The sequence below is a fragment of the Elgaria multicarinata genome, chromosome 1 (assembly GCF_023053635.1).
Source record: "Elgaria multicarinata webbii isolate HBS135686 ecotype San Diego chromosome 1, rElgMul1.1.pri, whole genome shotgun sequence".
Classification (NCBI taxonomy): Eukaryota; Metazoa; Chordata; class Lepidosauria; order Squamata; family Anguidae; genus Elgaria; species Elgaria multicarinata.
This window is the reverse complement of record NC_086171.1, coordinates 33,878,014-33,897,247: the sequence shown is the minus strand read 5'-3', so window position 1 is coordinate 33,897,247 and position 19,234 is coordinate 33,878,014. Positions and strand designations below refer to the sequence as shown.

At 45.3% G+C, this 19,234-nt stretch overlaps 1 protein-coding gene across 5 annotated transcripts in view; it reads right to left on the bottom strand.

Moving 5' to 3' along the window:
- Positions 1-19,234, bottom strand: part of DIP2C (disco interacting protein 2 homolog C) — a 371,845-nt gene that overhangs the window by 18,577 nt on the left and 334,034 nt on the right. For 4 of the 5 annotated variants that reach the window (XM_063125734.1, XM_063125751.1, XM_063125767.1 and 1 more), the window contains 3 exons: positions 16,539-16,669; positions 11,048-11,216; positions 8,659-8,829 (listed from right to left, as the gene is read on the bottom strand). In XM_063125734.1, the coding sequence (XP_062981804.1) occupies positions 8,659-8,829; positions 11,048-11,216; positions 16,539-16,669 (471 nt within the window). Of the gene's footprint in view, positions 1-1,198; positions 1,229-8,658; positions 8,830-11,047; positions 11,217-16,538; positions 16,670-19,234 lie in introns of all 5 variants that reach the window. The other variant, XM_063125743.1, reaches the window with a different exon arrangement.

Genomic DNA, 19,234 nt, shown 5'->3' with positions numbered 1-19,234 from the left:
TCCCCCACTTAACTCCACAACAGTCCTTGTCTTGTCCAAGGGCTTAAACTCCTCCAGGGGAGCTTTCTTTTGGTTTTGCTCTCCACCTGACTGTTCGAAACAGAAAACTAGAAGAACGCAGTTTAAAGACGAGGACTAAGCGCCATATACTACAGTCCAGACTAGACTATCTTGATTAGAAATCAGATGCGTCAAACCACAACTGTTTTCTACGCAGCTTCAAGGTTCTCTGCGCCAATACGTTAAGAGCCCTCTTCACCCATTTGTGGATGCTTTAAGAGTACCATGTATGCCCCGAAACATGTGAAAAATACGTGTTTACAGACAGGATATATTCTACAGGTACTCTAGCAAGGCAGCTGTGATTGACTCCTTGTGAAGTGTGTGTGTACACTTGCTGGCAAACCTGAGTTTGGATCTATGGGATACGCCTTGAGTTCTTTGGCTAGGAGGGCATAATCGTTCTGCCAACACAACATTACACAGACAGGACAGAAGTTGACCAATCAGCACACAGTGAGGGTTAAGAAGAAAGAATGCCAGATTCCCCTCTCCTCCATTCTGCGGCGCTTTCTGGCAGTTTATTTTCCACGTGAGCCTTTTGTACAATTTCAATACCAAAGAGGGGTTGAGACATCTATAAACAAGTAACATTTATCAAACACTGATCAGCATCCCACCACCAAGACAGCAGGAGAGAGTTACGGGAGAGGCGACATGCACGTTAGCCACTTCAGTTTGTTATAAAAGCCAACACAAGACACAAATCCTATCTAGCTGGTACGGTTTTCAATGTGCTAATAGACTCAGCAGTGTAACAGACTAGCGCTGAGCGGAGAAGCTCATTTCAAGCGTCGTTAATGGAGCTGGGGGTGGAGTTGATCTATAATTACCACCTTAGGAAATGTTTTCATAGCTGACCAGAACCAGTTTATAAAAATCAATTCTGATGGTTTGAACGTTAAAGCTGAACCTACTTTGTTGTTTAACTTCAAGCGTGTTAATGAGAGGGTGGCTAACTTTGGATGGATCCAGATCAAAAGTAGAGACTACTTTCTTTCCCCTCCAGGTGCAAATGCCAGCGTGGAAGGGTCGTGGCGATGGGCACCCCGCACAAAAGATCTCCAGACTCAATCTAGTCTGTCCCACTGTTAGGAGTGGAAAGGTGGATATTTTAGGGAACACGAAAATCCCCTACCTGCTCGGCCAGTTTCCCCAGCCTGTGTGGCTACAGCAGCGGGAACAGGAGGGATACAGGGGGAAGGAAAGACAGTAACACATGAAAAAATAATAAAAAGAGGGAATGGAAGTTGGGAGGAAAATAAAGAGGATAATGCAAAAAGCAGGGAGTAAAATAAAAAGGAAAAACCATGTCAAATACAGGAATCTTATAAATTAAGCCATTATACCATTTAAAGGTTTAAAAATGAAAAATAAATATATATGAGATGTCAACATTTTAGTAGAGCAAACAAGAGACTGTGACAGACTTGCTGACCTTTGACGTACAGAGTTAAGCAATATAAGAGACAGTATAGACAATATTGTTAGTGACAGCGTGGGCGGAGAACTCGCTCCGTCTTTCAAGCGAAGCTTAAGGACAACGCTAAAGCCTCTCTCAGTATTTCCTAAACTCTTGGGAGACACAGAGGCACACCTTACTCGGGAGGGGGGATTAAAATGTAAAAGGCACACTCTTTTTACACTTGAAAAGGATGTGTGTGTGAGTGTGTAAGCGCTACGTGCCTCAGAGAACCCCAGTCTCCTCCCGTTACTGTAGGCGTCACTGTTCTGAGCACGCCTTCTATGACCCTGTTCAGATGACACACTAAGCCACAGTGGTTCAGCATTTTGAACTAAACATTATGGCTTAGAGTGTTGTGTGAATCATGACTTAGCGTGTCATGTGAACCATTCCTAATCAGGGTGGCTACATAACCATGATGTAAACATGCTTACTAACCATTTGCTGCAAAGGGGTTAGTGGCCTAACCATGGTTTAGTGTGTTGTCTGAACAGAATTATTGCAGAATTACCCTATGTAGGTAATTCTGCAATGGGAGGACTGAATTTTACAGTCTCACTCTCTTTGCGGAGTCCGTGAAAGCTTATCGGAAGGGGTCAGAGCAGTGAATCTTGCAAAGCTGGAATGGGCGACCTCCTTTGGGGGTGGGCGATCTGGACTATTGGAGACCTTTCACTAAAAATATATGCTACACTAGCAGTCTTCTCATGAGAGATTATTGTGCTCCATGATATAAATGCTTGGGAATTCATGGCCTGGCTAGTTTCAGAGCCATGTTAGTGGCGCTAAGAGGCGTCTGAGTGGCCCAACTGCTTCTGCAAAAACAACAACAAAAAGAATATAGAACTTCTCCTTTTCCTAGGGCAGGGGTGCGAAAAACTGCACCCCAATCCATAGCCTTGACTGCACCTCCCTCCCCCAACGGTGCCCTGACCCACCCACCACCACTGAATTTCACCCTCCCAGTGATTTCACAGCTGCTGATGCTTTCTACTCCCTTTCCCAGCGATCCTGATATAGATCACTCTTGCCCCGTGGCTGCTAGCAGCAAGGAAAGAGCAATTTATATCAGGACTGCCGGTGTGCGCCCGCACGCGTAAGTATATGTGTGTGTGTGTGTGTGTGTGTGTTTGTGTGTGGTGTGACTCCCAAACCAGAGTCACAAGTGGCCCTCGGGGCTGAAAAGGTTCTGCATCCCTGTCTAAGGGCATTAAATAAAGCTCTGCTGCTCTGCACTATTAAGCTATGACAAACTCACACTTATTTATTATCTCCCCCATCCAGAAAGAAGCTCAACCTGCTCATAATACAATCAAAGAAATCAGAGCCTTCTATAAGCTAAAATGTAGAAGATTGCAGGAGCTCAGGATTCTTCTATATTTGACTGCTAGAATGCAATACTTTATATGTATGCGTGCAGGTTAGGGATTATCAAGCAGTGGTTCCAGAGTAATATCTAATCCATGCTGCTGTCAAATGACCTCCCAGTTGCCAGTCCCAGCAAATCAAGGGCTGTGGTTGGGCTGCCTCTGTGGCGATGAGATCTAATGGTTCAGGGAGGCAAAACATGGTCTGCAACCCCACAATCCATTTTTTAACATGGCCCTTTGGCAACCTTAGTTGATAATCAGGGTCTTCCACTGGCATTATTATTGTGATGAGAACTTAGGGACACTATGATGTCGTCCACCCTGAGGGTAGTATCCAGTGATAGTCCTATGTAGAGTAGAACTATTGAAATGAATGAGACTAAATTAGTTGCAACTAAATAATGTTTCATTCATTTCAATGGGTCTACACTACATTTTGTATCTGGTCAAGAGGGCAGGGCTCCTGCAGCTTTAATTGTTGTGATGAAGAAGGAATTTCACCAGGTGCTGCCTGCAGACAAATGACACCTGCTGAAATTCCCTTTTCTATACAACTGTTAAAGATACAGGAGCCCTGTCCTCCCTTCCCATTGGGTCACCCTAATGAACCTTGGATATTTTCCATAGCCAGTAAAGGCATTTCTGGGCTGTACCTTTCCAGACTGCAGGTGGGGCTCCATGAAACAGAATTCTTCATCATACTAGAAATTCCCTCCATACAGAAAACTAGATATCAGGAAGAAAAGTTTTAGCCTAGCTTTCCCTCGGAGATGGTAATTTTCTACATGTAGGGGTTTGTTTATGTTTACCCTGATCATCAAAGGAACCTCCCACCTATACCCTGAGAATGTATAGCCCAGGCATCGGATTACCAACATGACGGTAACAGAGCCATGAACTCCCCAATCCAGGGAAGGGCAAGAAGGTCATTTTGTCCCCCATGTTAATACAAATTTACCTAATTTTGTACTTTCTAGCCCATATGCAAACCAAACCACAGTTATCCTTTTGAAATTTGCATTTCTCCAAATTTTGCAATGGAGTTCCACAATCAAAAAATATGTACAAAATATGTATATTACAGGAAAGTGCATAAAAAATAATATTAAAATGCATTGGGTTAGGAGAATTACTTGCACAAAATATGTATTTTAGGCAAAACTGCACACAATAATGCATGTATTAGGAGAAGTATACACAAAAATACAAAACATTTTCATGCAAACTTTTAAAAAAATCTCAGTGTTTGGGAGAAACTGAAGTTAACACTGGAACAAATGGAAACTCAAAGAAACTGAAATTGCCAGACTCATCTATCTGTACTACCAGCCAATGGAGGACTCCATTCCTCAAACCAAAGTCTAATTTCTCTGAAGCCATTTGCAAAATACTTATTGCATTTATAGTTATAACTGTCCTAACATTTAGTTCCAGGGATTACTGTTCCCTTCCCCCGTCAGTGAGTGGCAGAGATTAATGCCTTAGCTAGACCTAAGGTTTATCCCTGGATCGTCCAGGGGTCAAACCTGTTCATCTAGGTGACACACAGGGGATCCAGTGCTCAGACAGGGGCGAACCCTGGATGATCCCAGGATAAACCTTAGGTCTAGCTGTGGCCTAAGGGTGTCTACATAGTTCACTGAGACAAACATGGTGCACCGTGAGAATTACTCCAGTATGAATTGCATCACTGTAAGTTTGCCAGGTAGCTTCTGCCAGACCGGTCTGATGCATTTCAATTTTTATCCCAAGCCAACACCCAGATAGCTTACCAAGGAACACAGAGATATCAGAGTAACCCACATGTTTTTTAGTAATCAGACCAACACAACTCCACTCAACGGTTGAGTTTTTAGGAGGTACTCCCCATGTTCTAACTCCACTGTTGTGTGACTGCGGGCTACCGTGGAGTTGAGTAAAATCCATTGCGATGTTTGGTTGACAATTCCTCCCCCCTCTCTCCTCCCCTAGTTCTCCTGATGGTCTCCCATCAGCCAGTGCTGCAAAAGAACCCCCCCCCCAAAAAAAACCCAATCCCGGCAGCTCTCCTAGAGCGGCACTCACTCCTTTCGCCACTCTTGCCAGAGAACTCTGTAGCCAGTGGGAAAAGTTAACTCAATACAATGGAAAACTCCACAGAACCCACCACACAACAGGCAACACAGTGGTTGTGCCCGACCTCTACTTTGCATAGTGTGGATATTCTGCGTGGAGTGTTTCCAAAAAAACAAAACACACCAACCCTCCGCCATGGAGTGGAGTTTTCCTGCCAGACAACACATTTCTCAATGGTGGTGTAAAAACTCCACCGTGGAGTTCTAAAACAGCTGTCGTCGAGAAACGTGTTGTTTGAGCTGAGCCAGTGACATTCTTCAGTTATATCCCTACAGCCCAAGCAAAAGAGCAGCAACAGATTCCTCACTTTATGTTAACTCCACCAGAGCGGATCAGCTGATCCTACTCTGTTACTCTGTCAGACTGCAGACGGAAGCCCCTCCCCCCCCAACAGGCATTTTTTTGAAGAGGGCAGCTGGGGAAGCTGGGAACATGGGATGGCACAGAAAACAGAGATGAGCTACACATACAGAGATGAGCACCACTCCAAGGAAAAGATTGCTGTCCCCTACCAAAACCTGCTGTCTAGCCTCGCATTTTCCCTCCTTGACATCAACTTCATCACTATTATGCCCATCAAAAAATGTAGGCTACATGAAGAGTGGTTATATTCAGTTTCCAAGATGCCAAAAAACAGCACTTGTATATTAAATCCATTTGGCTAAATATGTCTCGTATTTACAAATTGCGTTTTCTCAGCGTAGAAACTACGAGGTTGCACACGTGAACAGCAACGATGTTGTAAGTTGCAGGACCCCCATGGTGGGAAGCTACCTTCCAGAGATTGTTGGTCCATTATTCCCTATTGCAGAAGTGTTGAAGCTCCATTTTGGAGACAAGGCGCAACCTTGGACAGATAGCTGGTTCTAACTAAAACACAGAATTAAATCACTGCCCCTCCAAATCTGGAGCTATCAGCCTCCACTGCACTCAGGTCTGGAACCATCATTGTAAGCTACAACGTGGTTCATAGCAAATCACCCTATCCTTTATTCTATAGTTGGGAACAAACATATTGAGAGGCAAGCCCTACTGCTTTACTATGCAGCAATGGGGGGATGGGGAAAGAATCAGGTTCAGGACCTCACCGGATTGTACCGCCTTACAATGAATAAAGAACAGTGGTGGCTACTCTGCAGTCAGAAAGCCCCATGTCGGCCCTGGCCCACTTTGCAAACCCCCATTCACTTTGGCTCCACCCACTGCTTATATGTGGGCCACAACTGGTTTTGACCAAGGCAACATGGAACTGGAGAAGAAAAAGTTTTCCCACTCCTGCTGCAGAACAATGAACTCCTATATCAGACTACCATTGATATCTTGTATATCCTTCATAACCAGAAACACTGTATGAGGACAAATGCAGTGCCCCATGTGCGCTCTGAAATGGTATAGCTGAAGTAAGGACCGTACCATGGTTTTGATGGTGGCCATACAGAAAGCTGGAAGTTAAGAGGAGAAAACCTCCAGACTACAGAGCCAACAGATAGGATCGGAGACAGCTATGAACCTACAATAAAGAGTAATAAGGAGGACATTTGACTGCGGGCATGGCTAGATGGGGCGATGTCCTGGGGATTGTCCCGGGATTGTCCCCGTATGTCCACATGACGCACAGGGATCCCGGGAGCAGGGAGGGATGATACCTCCTTTACCCCGGGATATCGCCCTAACCTTTAATCCCGGTTTTTCCCACAGTCTCGGGATAATCCCGAGACCACAGGCCGTGTGGCTGTCTGTCCCGGTTTGTCGTGGCTCCTTGCGAGTAACCGTGAGGAGCCAGGAACCAGACATTGGGTGCGGAGCTCCTCAGGAGCTCCATTCCCTTCAGGGTTGGGGTGGGAACGGGATTTTTTTTTTAAAAAAAAAAAGTACCTTTGCACAGGAGCGCTCCTGCACTCATTTGCGATAAAAAAAAATGGCGGGAGCGACATCCTCCCGGGACATTGTGTCCCGCATGTACATAGAGGGGGAGGATCCCATGATCACCATATCGTGAGATCCTTCCCCTCCCTCCCAGAAAGCCGGGAGGTCTAGACATGCCCTGCATTCTCCTACTAGCACTGGAGCAAAAAACTGCCTGGGCCCGCGAGCCTTTGAGTGCAATCGGGTCTGGGTCCGCCCTGACATGCACCCTTTGCTCTTTAATGGCAGCTGCCATTAATGCAGCAGGGGGAAATACGCAATTTCCTCTAATGCCAGAGTGGGTGAGAGAAAATCCGCAATTTCCCCAGAGGCTAAGAGGGCCTTTAAGGCCCTGACTGGCACCCTCTAATGGGGGAATTGCACACTTTCCAGAGACCCCAGAAAGTGTGCTTTGCCGAGGGCTCAGAAGGCTTGCGCAGAGTGCTCGGCAAAGGCTCACACGGCCCGGCTCCTTCTCTAAAGCCTGTCTCCTGCCCCGCTCCACCCCCACGAGGAATATTTTATTCGAACCTGATGTGACTTCATAACGTTTTTGGTCAGCAAAAATCTACTCATTCGCCATCAGCCTGAGGCTTACCATTCTGTGGTTTGTCTGTTTTGGTCATTCAATACCGCTTGTCATTATAAGATTATTATTTTCTAGACTGCATTTTTAGATCAGTCATCAATATTTGGTTTGACAGAAGAGCTGGCACGCGTGTGTATCTGTGCACAGGCCGGGCCGGGCCGGTGCTAGCCTTGAGTGGGCCCTCAGTATAGAGCTGCCACCCCCCTCTCCCCCAGCAGTGCTGCTGCTGTTGCCTCACCATTCATTCGTGTCTCTAAAATGGAAGCCGCTCACTGCAAATTGGAGTCGAGTAGTGTCTCAGCTCCCATTTAAAGTGCTGAAGCCATATGCCATGTTGCGAGAGTACTTTAGAGACTCCTTGTTTTAATGAGGGGTAACTGAGGAACCAAAGTGTTATTTTTTGGAACACAGAGCCACCATAGGCATGTGGCTAACGGACTGGTTGAAATCTCACCTCTGCCATGAGCTCAGTAGGTGGGCTTAAAACAAATAAGTATCCCTGAGTCTTAGTCCCAGAACTGCAATATGGGAACAGTAGTACAGGTCTACATTATAAGGGTGTTGTAAGGATTACTATGATAGTCCACGCAAAGAACAATAAAGTCTTTAAGCTGCTATACAAATGCTCAGGATTTCTATTAAATTCTGCCAATTTCTGTTGAAGAATACAGACATTTCTTCTATTCTTTGGCACAAGCCACAACAGTCACACAAACAAAAGTGGTTTTAAGCCAAGTGGTTCATATTGCACACCTAAGACACATCCATGTGTCCATTTCAAGTTACTATTCTACAAGCAGGAACACATCGATTTTGAGATATTAAACATAAAGCACTTGGAAGGTTAGCTCTGGCTACATTAATAAGGTAGACATTTTCAAGATTCAAATTTAGGAACTATCATAAAGACTTTTACTCCATTGCTTTTTACATTCAGGGCAGAATAAATGCTATAAATGTGATATGAAGGCTTTATGGAAAATGCTCATTAACAAAAAATATTGTGTGGGGGGAAGCATATTTCTTGCAATATGAAAGAGAAACATTAAGTACCACATGCATTGGTTTACCAGGCTGGCGAGTGTGCAAGAATGGCATTTCCTTATAGGAAATGCTGCTGTTACGACTTCTGTTAGAAAAGGAGAACAACTTACCTGCAGACATATAGCCAGGTTAACTCTGCAGCCGAATGACGTACTGACAGCCCTGGGGTGTAGGCCCAGATCTTTAAAAAGCTTTGAAAAAGACTGTGTCAGAGCTATGCGGGGCCGTTCTTCTGCCACGACCACACACGTCCGTACTCTTGAGAGGTCCAGCCCCCTCGCCTGGAAACAAGGTACAGAGACTCACATTATCTCAAGGGTGATGCCAGCATTTAGTCAGATTATTTCAACAGTTTTTGTACCAACTGCCCTGCGAGCTGGAAAAGAAGCATCCAATGAGATGAAGAATCCACGAAATAGCAGGCGAAAAACCAAATACACCTTTCTACAAGGTATGGGAGGGGAGGGACTTCTAAATTGTTTAGCTGAGTATTTCTGGTCTCAGAACTAGAAGAGAGAGGTGAGCAGAGGTAGAACAACGTTTGTATTGTGAAAGAGCATTATTTTGGGACAAGGGGAGTATTATCAACAGCATACATGGAGAGAGCAATCGTATGGCCCCTAGATAGATTCAAGGGAGAGGTCATAGGATAGTTCGGATGCTTGGATCTGAGCGTTGGAGTCGGTATAGCTAGAGGGAACAGATACAAAATAGTGCAGGACTCCTGCAGCTTTAACTGTTGTGCTGAAGAGGGAATTTCCCCAGGTGCTGCATGCATACAAATGACACCTGATGAAATTCTCTTTTCTGTGCAACTCTTAAAGATACAGGAGCCCCGTCCTCCTTTCCATAGGGTCACCCTAAAAGCTCTTCCCCTCAAGACCTGATTTCTTGCCTTGTTTTCACACAGTGGGCCTGTTCACACAACATGTCCAGCTCACCATGCGTAATTAACCCAAAATGAGCTCAGGTTATTGTGGCTCATTTTGGGTTAATTGCACACAGTGCCAGGTCACATATCTGAATAGGCAACCCTGAGCAGCAGTTGCTGTAACATTTGAACCTGGCCACTGAAAGTTAAACAACCCTTGCATAACCTTGGAACAAACCAAGAGTTATGAGCGGCTTGTTTAACCCACAAATAACACTCAGTGGCCACGTTTGCACGACATGACAACCCCTGAGTGGGGGGGTGTATATACAAAACAACCCCCAATGAGCCCGCCATGACAAGGAAAACAGGTCTGTATCTTGAGGTGCAAAGCCTGCTGAAAGAGATGCTTTCTGTTCTGTGGACTTTCTTCCTGTCTCTTCCAGGTCTATTGCAAAACACTTGTTGATACAAACTTGGCTGCTACTATTGTACTTATTTGTGGAATGTCCACCCCTGTTTTTTCCATTCCAACAAGGAATGCCCAAGGTGGTTTAACCACAACTAAAATGGTTAACTATCCAATGAAAAAAACACGAACAAGGAGGCTAAGAAAATCAAAGAGAGATACAAAGAAAAGTTTCATCTTCATCACAACAGTTAAAGCTGCCCACTTTTGTAGAGTGACCAGATACCAAAGAGGGCAGGGCTCCTGCAGCTTTAACTGTTGTGATGAAGAGGGGATTTCACCAGGTGCTGCATGCATGCAAATGACACCTGCTGAAATTCCCTTTTCTATGCAACTATTAAAGATACAGGAGCCCTGTCCTCATTTCCATATGGTTACTTCACTTAGGAGCAACAGACCACAAAGGGGTGGGGGAAGGAACATTTCTTGCAGCAGGGAGTTCCAGACAACCTGGGTGCTGCCACTGAGAAGGCCCTCTCCATCATTCCCATCAACAGCACCTCGGCTGATGTTGGAACATACAGAAAGATCACTAAGAGGACCATCAGAGTAGAAACTACTATTCTGAGTTCTATTTTACCTGGAAGCACAGCAGATATCAGGACTGGCCACAGTATTAGATTCTGGCTCAAGACTAGTTTAAGGAAGAGCATTTGCCAGGTCCCAGATCTAGTTAAGGGCCCTTTGCTAGAAACACTGGATCTGCAGCCCCGTCCTCGGCTCATGGGCAGCACATTCCTGTCTCCTGTCCCCAACAAGGGGACCTACTTACCTGAGGGCTCACAAATATCTAGGGCTGACCCTGTGCAGGCTGCACAAGCCACTAGTGGCATGTAACAGAATAAATCATGATCAACAACAAATCTGCTTGTACGATTGTACCCTGAATAGCAAAAACAGACACTGAAGGTAAGTATCATGAGGCAAATTTACTTTGTGACCCCGTGCTTCTGAAAATAACCAAAGGACAGCAGGTGGGAAGCTTCCTAGAGAGAGGAATTCCACAAGCAAAGCTGAAGATTCCTCTCACTCTGTGATTTGTTTCTTCTCGCTGAATGGGTTATGACTCATATAAGAGGACGACGCGTCAACACCACAAAAAGCTGCCCTGTTTGGGAAGGAAGAGGACAAGGGAAGGAAGAGCACCGGAACTCCTCACCTTCAGAGATTCTGTTTGCGAACCGAGCCCCTTCGTACAAAGCTCCATTACCGAGTAAGAGCAAAAAGTGTCTCTCACTTTGTACTGACTCACAGCCAGAAGCCAGAGAGCGGGCGTGGTCTCCAGTTCTGAGGGAGGAATCAAAATAGACTGGTGTCCCGAATAAACGCTGCAAAGATATAAGATTTGTTAAACACGTGGCGGGAAATCTGTTTCGAGAGAAGAGAAAATGGCAAGTTGAAAAGGAAGGGGGTTTCGGGGTCCTCTGTGTGTCACAACACTGTACAGCCCATAAGGTAGAATTTAAAAAAAACGGCCAAACAAAATCTATTGGGAGGGGCTGCTTGAAGCCTATTGAAGTGGATGCCAGCTGAACTGAGTCCAGTAGTTATTTCCTTTACAGCAGGTAAGATGATTTCAATAGTGCACTGAAGGCTCTTTGATGGACTGCTGCCGTTGTCACTAATGGATGCGCCCTCATGGAACAGTCTTCACACAACAAAGGTTTGAACATACCCCTAAGGGCCAGTCCTATCTCTTGCGCTCTCGGTGACTGGAAGCACCCCAACTTGGAGACGCCCAATCGTCTATAATGCAGGGTGGAAGAGGCAGCGGAAGAGATCTTCGCCTCCCAGCCCTCCTGCCCTAGAGATTTTGCTAGGCTGGCTTTTTAGCCCACCTAGCATGAATGCTTTGGAGAATGAGGGAAGGAGACTAGAGGAAGCTCAAGTTAACTCATATCCTGGTCTACACAGCCTCATAAGAACATAAGAAGAACCCTGCTGGATCAGACCGAGGGTCCATCTAGTCCAGCACTCTGTTCACAGCTGTCGACCAGGGACCCACAAAGCAGGACACAAGTGCAACAGCAGCCTCCCACCCATGTTCCCCAGTAGCTGGTGCAGACAGACTTACTGCCTCGGATACTGGAGCTGGCTCTCCTTCCTGACGTCCAGAATACCCTCCCTACTTTCTTCCTCCACCTGGACGTAGCTCCACCTCCAAGGTTTTTTTTCTGACCTCGGAGAGCAGCCAGAACAGTTCTTTCCTCAGTGGCTGCGAGGGGGAAGGGGAGGAGGGTTGGATCCTCAACTTCCCCTTCTGAGGTCTGAACATTGTTTCCAACCCTTCGAAGGGTGAATCCAAACAATACTATTGTCCCTGGGATGCTCACCCAGAAACCGTAGGACCGCTCTCTAAGTTTGTGGCCAAGTTGAATCATTCTTCCCTCCTCCACCTTTGGATAACTCATGGGATGTCACTGGGAGGTCTGGAAAACCATGGCCCAGGTGAGTGACCAAGTGCTATCGGTTAGCTATCAGCTGGTAACTTCATCAGAGGAACCATAGCTCAGTGGGAAAGTGTAAGCTTTGCATGCAGAAGGTCCCAGGTTCAACACCCAACAACTCCAGTTAAAAAGATCAGAAAGACCCTGGGAGCTGCTGCAAGTCAGAACACACAATACTGAGCTTCATAGGCAAATAGTCTTATACCTGTCTAGGGATCTACTCCAAGCAGGATATTGCACTATGAAAGCAGTACAAAAGCAGTATATAGGAGGCAGGAGCCACACTACTGCTTTCTAGCGGTACTGAAGTGCAATGACAACTGTTGGGGCCCACTGACACATACCATAGATCGCTTTCATACTGCTTTCATAGTGTTATATCCTGCTTGGCGTGGCTCCTGTACTGAATTGCAGTACGTGGCACTTTTGCTCCTGCCCCTTCACTTTTAGCCTTGCCCACTACTGGAATGCAGCCCTCGGGAGTTTCTCTAAAATTGCATTTGGCCCTCGATCTGGAAGATGTTCGACACCCCTGCTCTATAACCACAACGTCAATGTTTGCACTTTCTCTCAAATTCTGCATGTGATCTACCAATGGGAAAATGTGCATTCTAGTTGCCAATAACTAAGAGGGGGGGATGAGATTAAGTTAAAACAGCAGCATCAGTCCAGTCTCCATAATATATATTAAAGTTGACATTAAAACAGATCCAAATTAACTGAAGGCCAGCTGACCTAACATTAAAGACCCAGGCAAATAAAATTCAAAAAATACATCTGAGTTGGAGACAGGTGGGCCTCTCTGGGGAGAGCATTCTACACCTGGAGCGCCTCCATAGGAATTTTAGAATGCCCAAAGCAAAACCAATTTAGCAGAGACTTTTTATTTTTATTTATTTATTGCATTTATATCCCACCTTTTTTCCTCCAAGAAACCCAAAGTGGCGTACATAATCCTCCTCCTCTCCATTTTATCCTCACAGCAACAACCCTGTGAGGTAGGTTGGGCTGCATGTCTGTGACTGGCCCAAAGCCACCCAGTGGGTTTCCATGGCTAATTGGGGACTAGAACCCAGATCTCCCGTCTCCCAGTCTGACACTTTAGCCACTACACCACACTGGCTTAAATTTCTTTATTAAGAGATGAGTTGTGAAGAAAGTATAGGGGTGGGCTGAGGGGGCCAAGAAATCACACCACAATGAATTCCAGCATTACATGTTCAGCACAAACAGCTAAAAGTAAAAACACAAGTATCCATGAACTCACGTTGGCCTGACAACTGTTGCTATGCCCCAGAATGCATCAATCTTTGACAAAGATCCCCAGGAAGTCCTGTTGGAGTGCATGGTCAATTGAGAGGAATCTGGAGAATTTTCGAGAGAGGTCTATTGCTCTGCTTTGCAAGGTTTCTTTTCATTATTATTTTATACCCTTTGGGGACATAAAATAAAAACAAAAACCAAACTTTGCAAAACCATGCAATATACTCAAGACTTACCAATAGGCCGGCTCCATGCTCCAAGGAGGCTTTCCTTAGTGGTTTGGAAGTCTCAGAATGTTGCATTCTGGGACATCACAGTGGAGCAAGGCCAGCACAACTTCATAGCATCTACAACAGGGATAAGCGGTTAGAAATTTTTTGGCTGCTTGTGCCCAGATTGCAATCCCCAGGTAGCCAGGGATTCAATCGCTCTTTACATTTCTGTAGCAGCAAAAGATGGCAATGATACCATACCTGTAGAAGGTATCACTTCCCCAATCTAATTTTAAAACTGATTTAGGTTTACTTCTGATTTGTTTACGTGATCAAGAGGTTAATCAGAGGCTTAATAGAGCTGAAAAGCGGGTTGGGGAGGGAAAGAAAGGCCTCAAGTTTGTATCATCTTTATGTATGTAACAAGAATGCAAAGTTTGTTATCTTGGATATGCAGAGGACTACGGTGTTCAGGATTCCCTTAGGAGGCCATGATGACTTATGAATGATCCGAGACAATAAACAAGAGTGAGCAGCTAATACACTCTTGTATCTTCTGTGTGTTAAAAGTTGGGAGAGGAAGTTGCCTTACAAGTAATCTCTCTACGACAAGGAAGCCTTTGCTACCACTTCACAGCAGTAAGAAAGAACTTAGGCAGAAGCAGGCTGAGTTTATCTTTCATTGGTCACATGACATATAAACGCTGGTCTTGTTTAGATAACATGCTAAGCCATGGTTAGGCTGCTAAGCCTTTTGCAGCAAAGGGTTAGTGAGCATGTTTAAACCATGGTTTAAAGAATGGTTCACACGACACGCTAAGTCATGGTTCACACGCCATGTGAAACCATGTTTAGTTCAAATTGCTTAATCACCCTGGCTTAGCGTGTCATCACCAAGATAAAGTGTGGAAGAAGGGTTGGGACCTCCTCACGCTCAGAGCTTTTTTCAATGTTCTAATTTGTGGTCTGCACAAATACTCAAAACTCAGGAATATTTTTACTAAATGGCAGAATTTCCACCTCGAAAACAACTGCTTGAAATTTGAAAGGAGATAAACTGACTTCAACTTCCAAAGTTAGATTTTAGGATCCAAAATCGCTCAAATAATAAATCAGGGGCATTTCTTCTTTTTCCGTGAAGGTGTCTTTTTTTAAACCACTGCTGAAATATCTGACAATCTGTCCAAATGTTCTTCTTTTACTATGCTAATGCGATAAGTTCATCTGCGGAAAAATGAGCTGTTTTCCAGAAGAAAAACAGCCAAGTCTTTAGCAAACTTTTTAGAAACTTCTAACAAATCATTTCTCCTTATTTCATAGTTGTTTTCAAACAGTACAAGCCAACAACTCAATGCCCTTGATTTCAGCCGTTTAAAATAGAATTTATGATAATTTCCCCCTGGGATAATAACCAGGTGATATAGGGAGTGGGTTCTAGGGTTACACAGGCTCTCTGTCCTGCTCCCACATACTGGAAACAAGGTACAGAGTGATCATTTCTAGTGGATTATGTCTATCTAATTTTCAGATAGATCTCCTGGGCTTATCTACACCAAGCAGGATATTCCATTATGAAAGTGGTATATAAAAGGCAGGAGCCACATGACTACTTTATAGTGGTATTGAAGTGCACTGCAGGATCTACACTACTGCTTTATAGTGGTACTGAAGTTCACTGACAACTGTTGAGGCCCATGACGCATCTACACCAAGCAGGATATTGCACTATGAAAGTGGTATATGGTCTGTGTCAATGGGCCCCGACAGTTGTCAGTGCACTTCAATACCGCTGTAAAGCAGTAGTGTGGCTCCTGCCTTTTATATACCGCTTTTATATAATAAAAGCGCTTTTATACCACTTTCATAGTGCAATATCCTGCTTGGTGTAGATGAGCTCTTTGTAGTGAACTCTTTGTAGTGAAGGCGCAAGACACATGACATCTAGGCCCACTCCATATATTACCCTGCTACAATCCTGTGGGCCAAAACAGGCCCAGGGGAGGGCTCCCCTTTTCTAGTTATCATATATGCTAATTGCGAGTTCATCTTCTGAGTGTGGATCCTTATGTAGCCAAAACGTTTTTAAAAAGCACAACAGGGTGCTTTCAGTGGGTTAGCAGAAAGGGTAGTATTGAATGTTATTCCTATTTCGAGTAGACCTATTGAAATGAATGGGACTTCAGTTAATCATGACTAGCTTAAGTGCTATTCATTTGAATGGGCCTACTCAAAGCACGACTAACGTTGGATACTACCCAAAAAATTTTTTTAGGAGAAAACCCTATTTGGGGAAAACCCTCCCCTAAAGTATCCCAGTGAGAACTGACAGATGCAGGGGAAACAAGATAAATCCGTTGATGTGGGTTGGGGAGAGGGAATGGAGTGTACTGGAAAAGGGCTGAGTGGAATTCTGAACAGGAGCATTCAACACTGCTTCACAGAGAGACTATAGCTTTATTTTGGCTTATTCTCTATATTTAGTGCAAACAATATGCTCAAAGGTAGCGCTGAATTTACTTCTTAGCAGTATTAATCCATTCTGTTCTCTCTGCTGCACCTGTTGATCACAGCATCTGGGGCTTGGTGGATGTTCTCTCTCTCTCTCTCTCTTTCTCTCTCTCTCTCTCTCTCTCACACACACACACACACACACACACACACACACAACCACCTAGTAGAAACATCTTTGTTTTGCGATGCTTGGTAGTTCCAAAAGAGAAGAACTTACCTACAGAGGCACCAAAGGACAAAACCAAGTCCACAGTAAGGGTCCAGACAGATAGCAACTTCTCTAGAAGGATAAAGCTCACACTGCAGCTTAATAGAACGACAGAAGGCACTAGTGGCTGCGTGAGACATCTGGAAAAAGATAACAGGGCAGTCATTGAGATGATGGACTATACCACTCCGTAGGTTCATTTTTGAACCACTGCCAGCCTTTAAGTCGGGAGGAGGATAGATAAAAATATGCCACCTCTTTACATTCCCCTGCAAATATACACAGAGAAGCATTCATACATAATGAAAATTAATGTTTTCCAGTGAGTATGCTCAATCAACCATGTAAAGAAAACGAAGAGCTAGCGAGAGAGAGAGAGTGACTCATCATCGCTTCTGATTTCTAGGTTATCCTCAGGAATCACTGGAAGTTATGAGAAGCACTGAAGACAGCAGGGTACATTTTTTGAAACTGGGGGAGCAGGAAGAATGCCAGAAGGGGACAGCCAAAGATCAGCGTTAGAGGACATGTTTTGCATGGTGATAGTCCCAGATTCAATCCCCAGCCTCTCCATGGGGCTGTCTTCATGGGGGGGGGTGGATTTCCTGTGGATTGGGGGTGTTGTGAAGTCATTTGGGGCATAGGATGCCATGGCCGGTGTGTGCTCCCATCCAGCCGCGTCTGACTCAAAACCCCGCAGTTGCGCAGAGTCGTTTTACCCCGTCCTTTTTACCTAAAACGGCTCCCAAGCGCTCCCTCTGTGATGTGCCCCCGTCCACTCTGCATTAACTCCTGGGCTGAGTGTGACATGTCCCCAGAGTGGAGCTGTCCCTTCTCTCTCCCCATTCCCTCCTTTTCCTAGCTCGTTCCCGTTAGCCTCTTCAGTGCTTGCTGTAATTCTCTGGTGTTAGCAACGAAGAGGATGGTGGGACCAGGAGCCTGGTTTCACCCCCCAGCCCCAAAGCATTTAGAAATGCAGCATTGTTTATTTTGGGGGCATCAATGCAATGAAATTGCCCCTTTCCTCTCTCCTGTGTTTCTCATTTATAAACTGAGTGGGTGAAGGAGGGGAGCTGCTTCTCTCTGACGTCTGCAATCCCAGGGAGGTGTACTTGGAAGCCTTACTGAACAGAGTGGGGCTTATTTCTATGTAAAGGTGCGTAGGATCATTCATCCATCATGCAGGGGAGAAGTCTATAGCCTGCATCTAGGGTTTCCATGAATTTTCCTGGCTGGAAAGCCAGTGCTCGCTCCTGCCATGAAACGCTGCGGTTGCTGCTTCGTAGCAGTGATGCTGTGGGCCTTGGGTGGGAATCTGTAGCAAAAGAGGTGCCGTATAAACACCCCCCATTTCAAGGACACAAGGGAGAAGAGGTGGGAGAGCCCCTTCATCCAAGCACTCATAGGAATAGGACCAGTGGACTAGAGGAGTTGCAGAGGCCCTTAACCCACCAGCCTCTAAGATGTTGTTGTACTACAAACTCATTATCCCTGATCATGCTGGCTGAGGGTGATGGGAGCTGTAATCCAACACCATCTGAGGACCCAAGGTAGGAAAAAGTGGACTACAGGTATGACTCATTATAATGGGAATTTCACAAAAGCAGAGAGGATTTTTTTAAAAAAGGAATAATATAATCATCTGAATGGGAATAAATTCAGACTGAAACCACAAGCTTGGAACTGCGCCTTATATTCGCTACACTAAGAGCTAAACTAGTTGCAATGGAGTGGCCAGACAGACTTCATTCACATGTCTGCCCCAGTCGCATATGAAGTGGGGATGAATGGGGTGTCCTATTTTTAGTGCGAAATGGAGCATGGGGAGGCCTATTTTTAGTGCGAAATGGAGCATGGGGAGACCTATTTTTAGCGTGAAATGGAGCATGGGGAGGCCTATTTTTAGCATGAAATGGAGCATGGGGAGGCCTATTTTTAGAACGAAATGGAGCATGGGGAAGCCTATTTTTAGCACGAAATGGAGAATGGGGAGGCCTATTTTTAGCATGAAATGGAGTATGGGGAGGCCTATTTTTAGCATGAAATGGAGCATGGGGAGGCCTATTTTTAGCACGAAATGGAGCATGGGGAGGCCTATTTTTAGTGCGAAATGGAGCATGGGGAGGCCTATTTTTAGCATGAAATGGAGCATGGGGAGGCCTATTTTTAGCACGAAATGGAGCATGGGGAGGCCTATTTTTAGTGCGAAATGGAGCATGGGGAGGCCTATTTTTAGCATGAAATGGAGCATGGGGAGGCCTATTTTACCGCACTGTTGATTCAAGAAATTTTCTCCCAAGCTTGGCTCTCCTCTGTTCTTGGAAGCATAAGCACTCCCAGCAACAGAGTGCAAAAGGCGTGGAGAAGAGCAGCATTTCTACCCCTCTCCCCCCGCCCCAATTCCATGTAAAATGAAATAGACCTCTCCCCCACCCTACAATCCAACAGGTTTATATCTTGCTTCATTAGGATTTGTAATTTTTTTAGTTGTTACGTGTGAAAGGGGAAGACACATGAATGCACATAAGAAGAGCTCTGCTGGATCAGACCAAGGGCCTACCTAGTCCCAGCAGCACCCTCCCACCCATGTTCCCCAGCAACTGGTGTACTAAGGCATAACACACACACACACATGTTGGCCCCATCATGCCTAGCTCGTCTTGAACTGTGAGGAATTCCACATCCCCTTGCATGCCTGCAGGGCA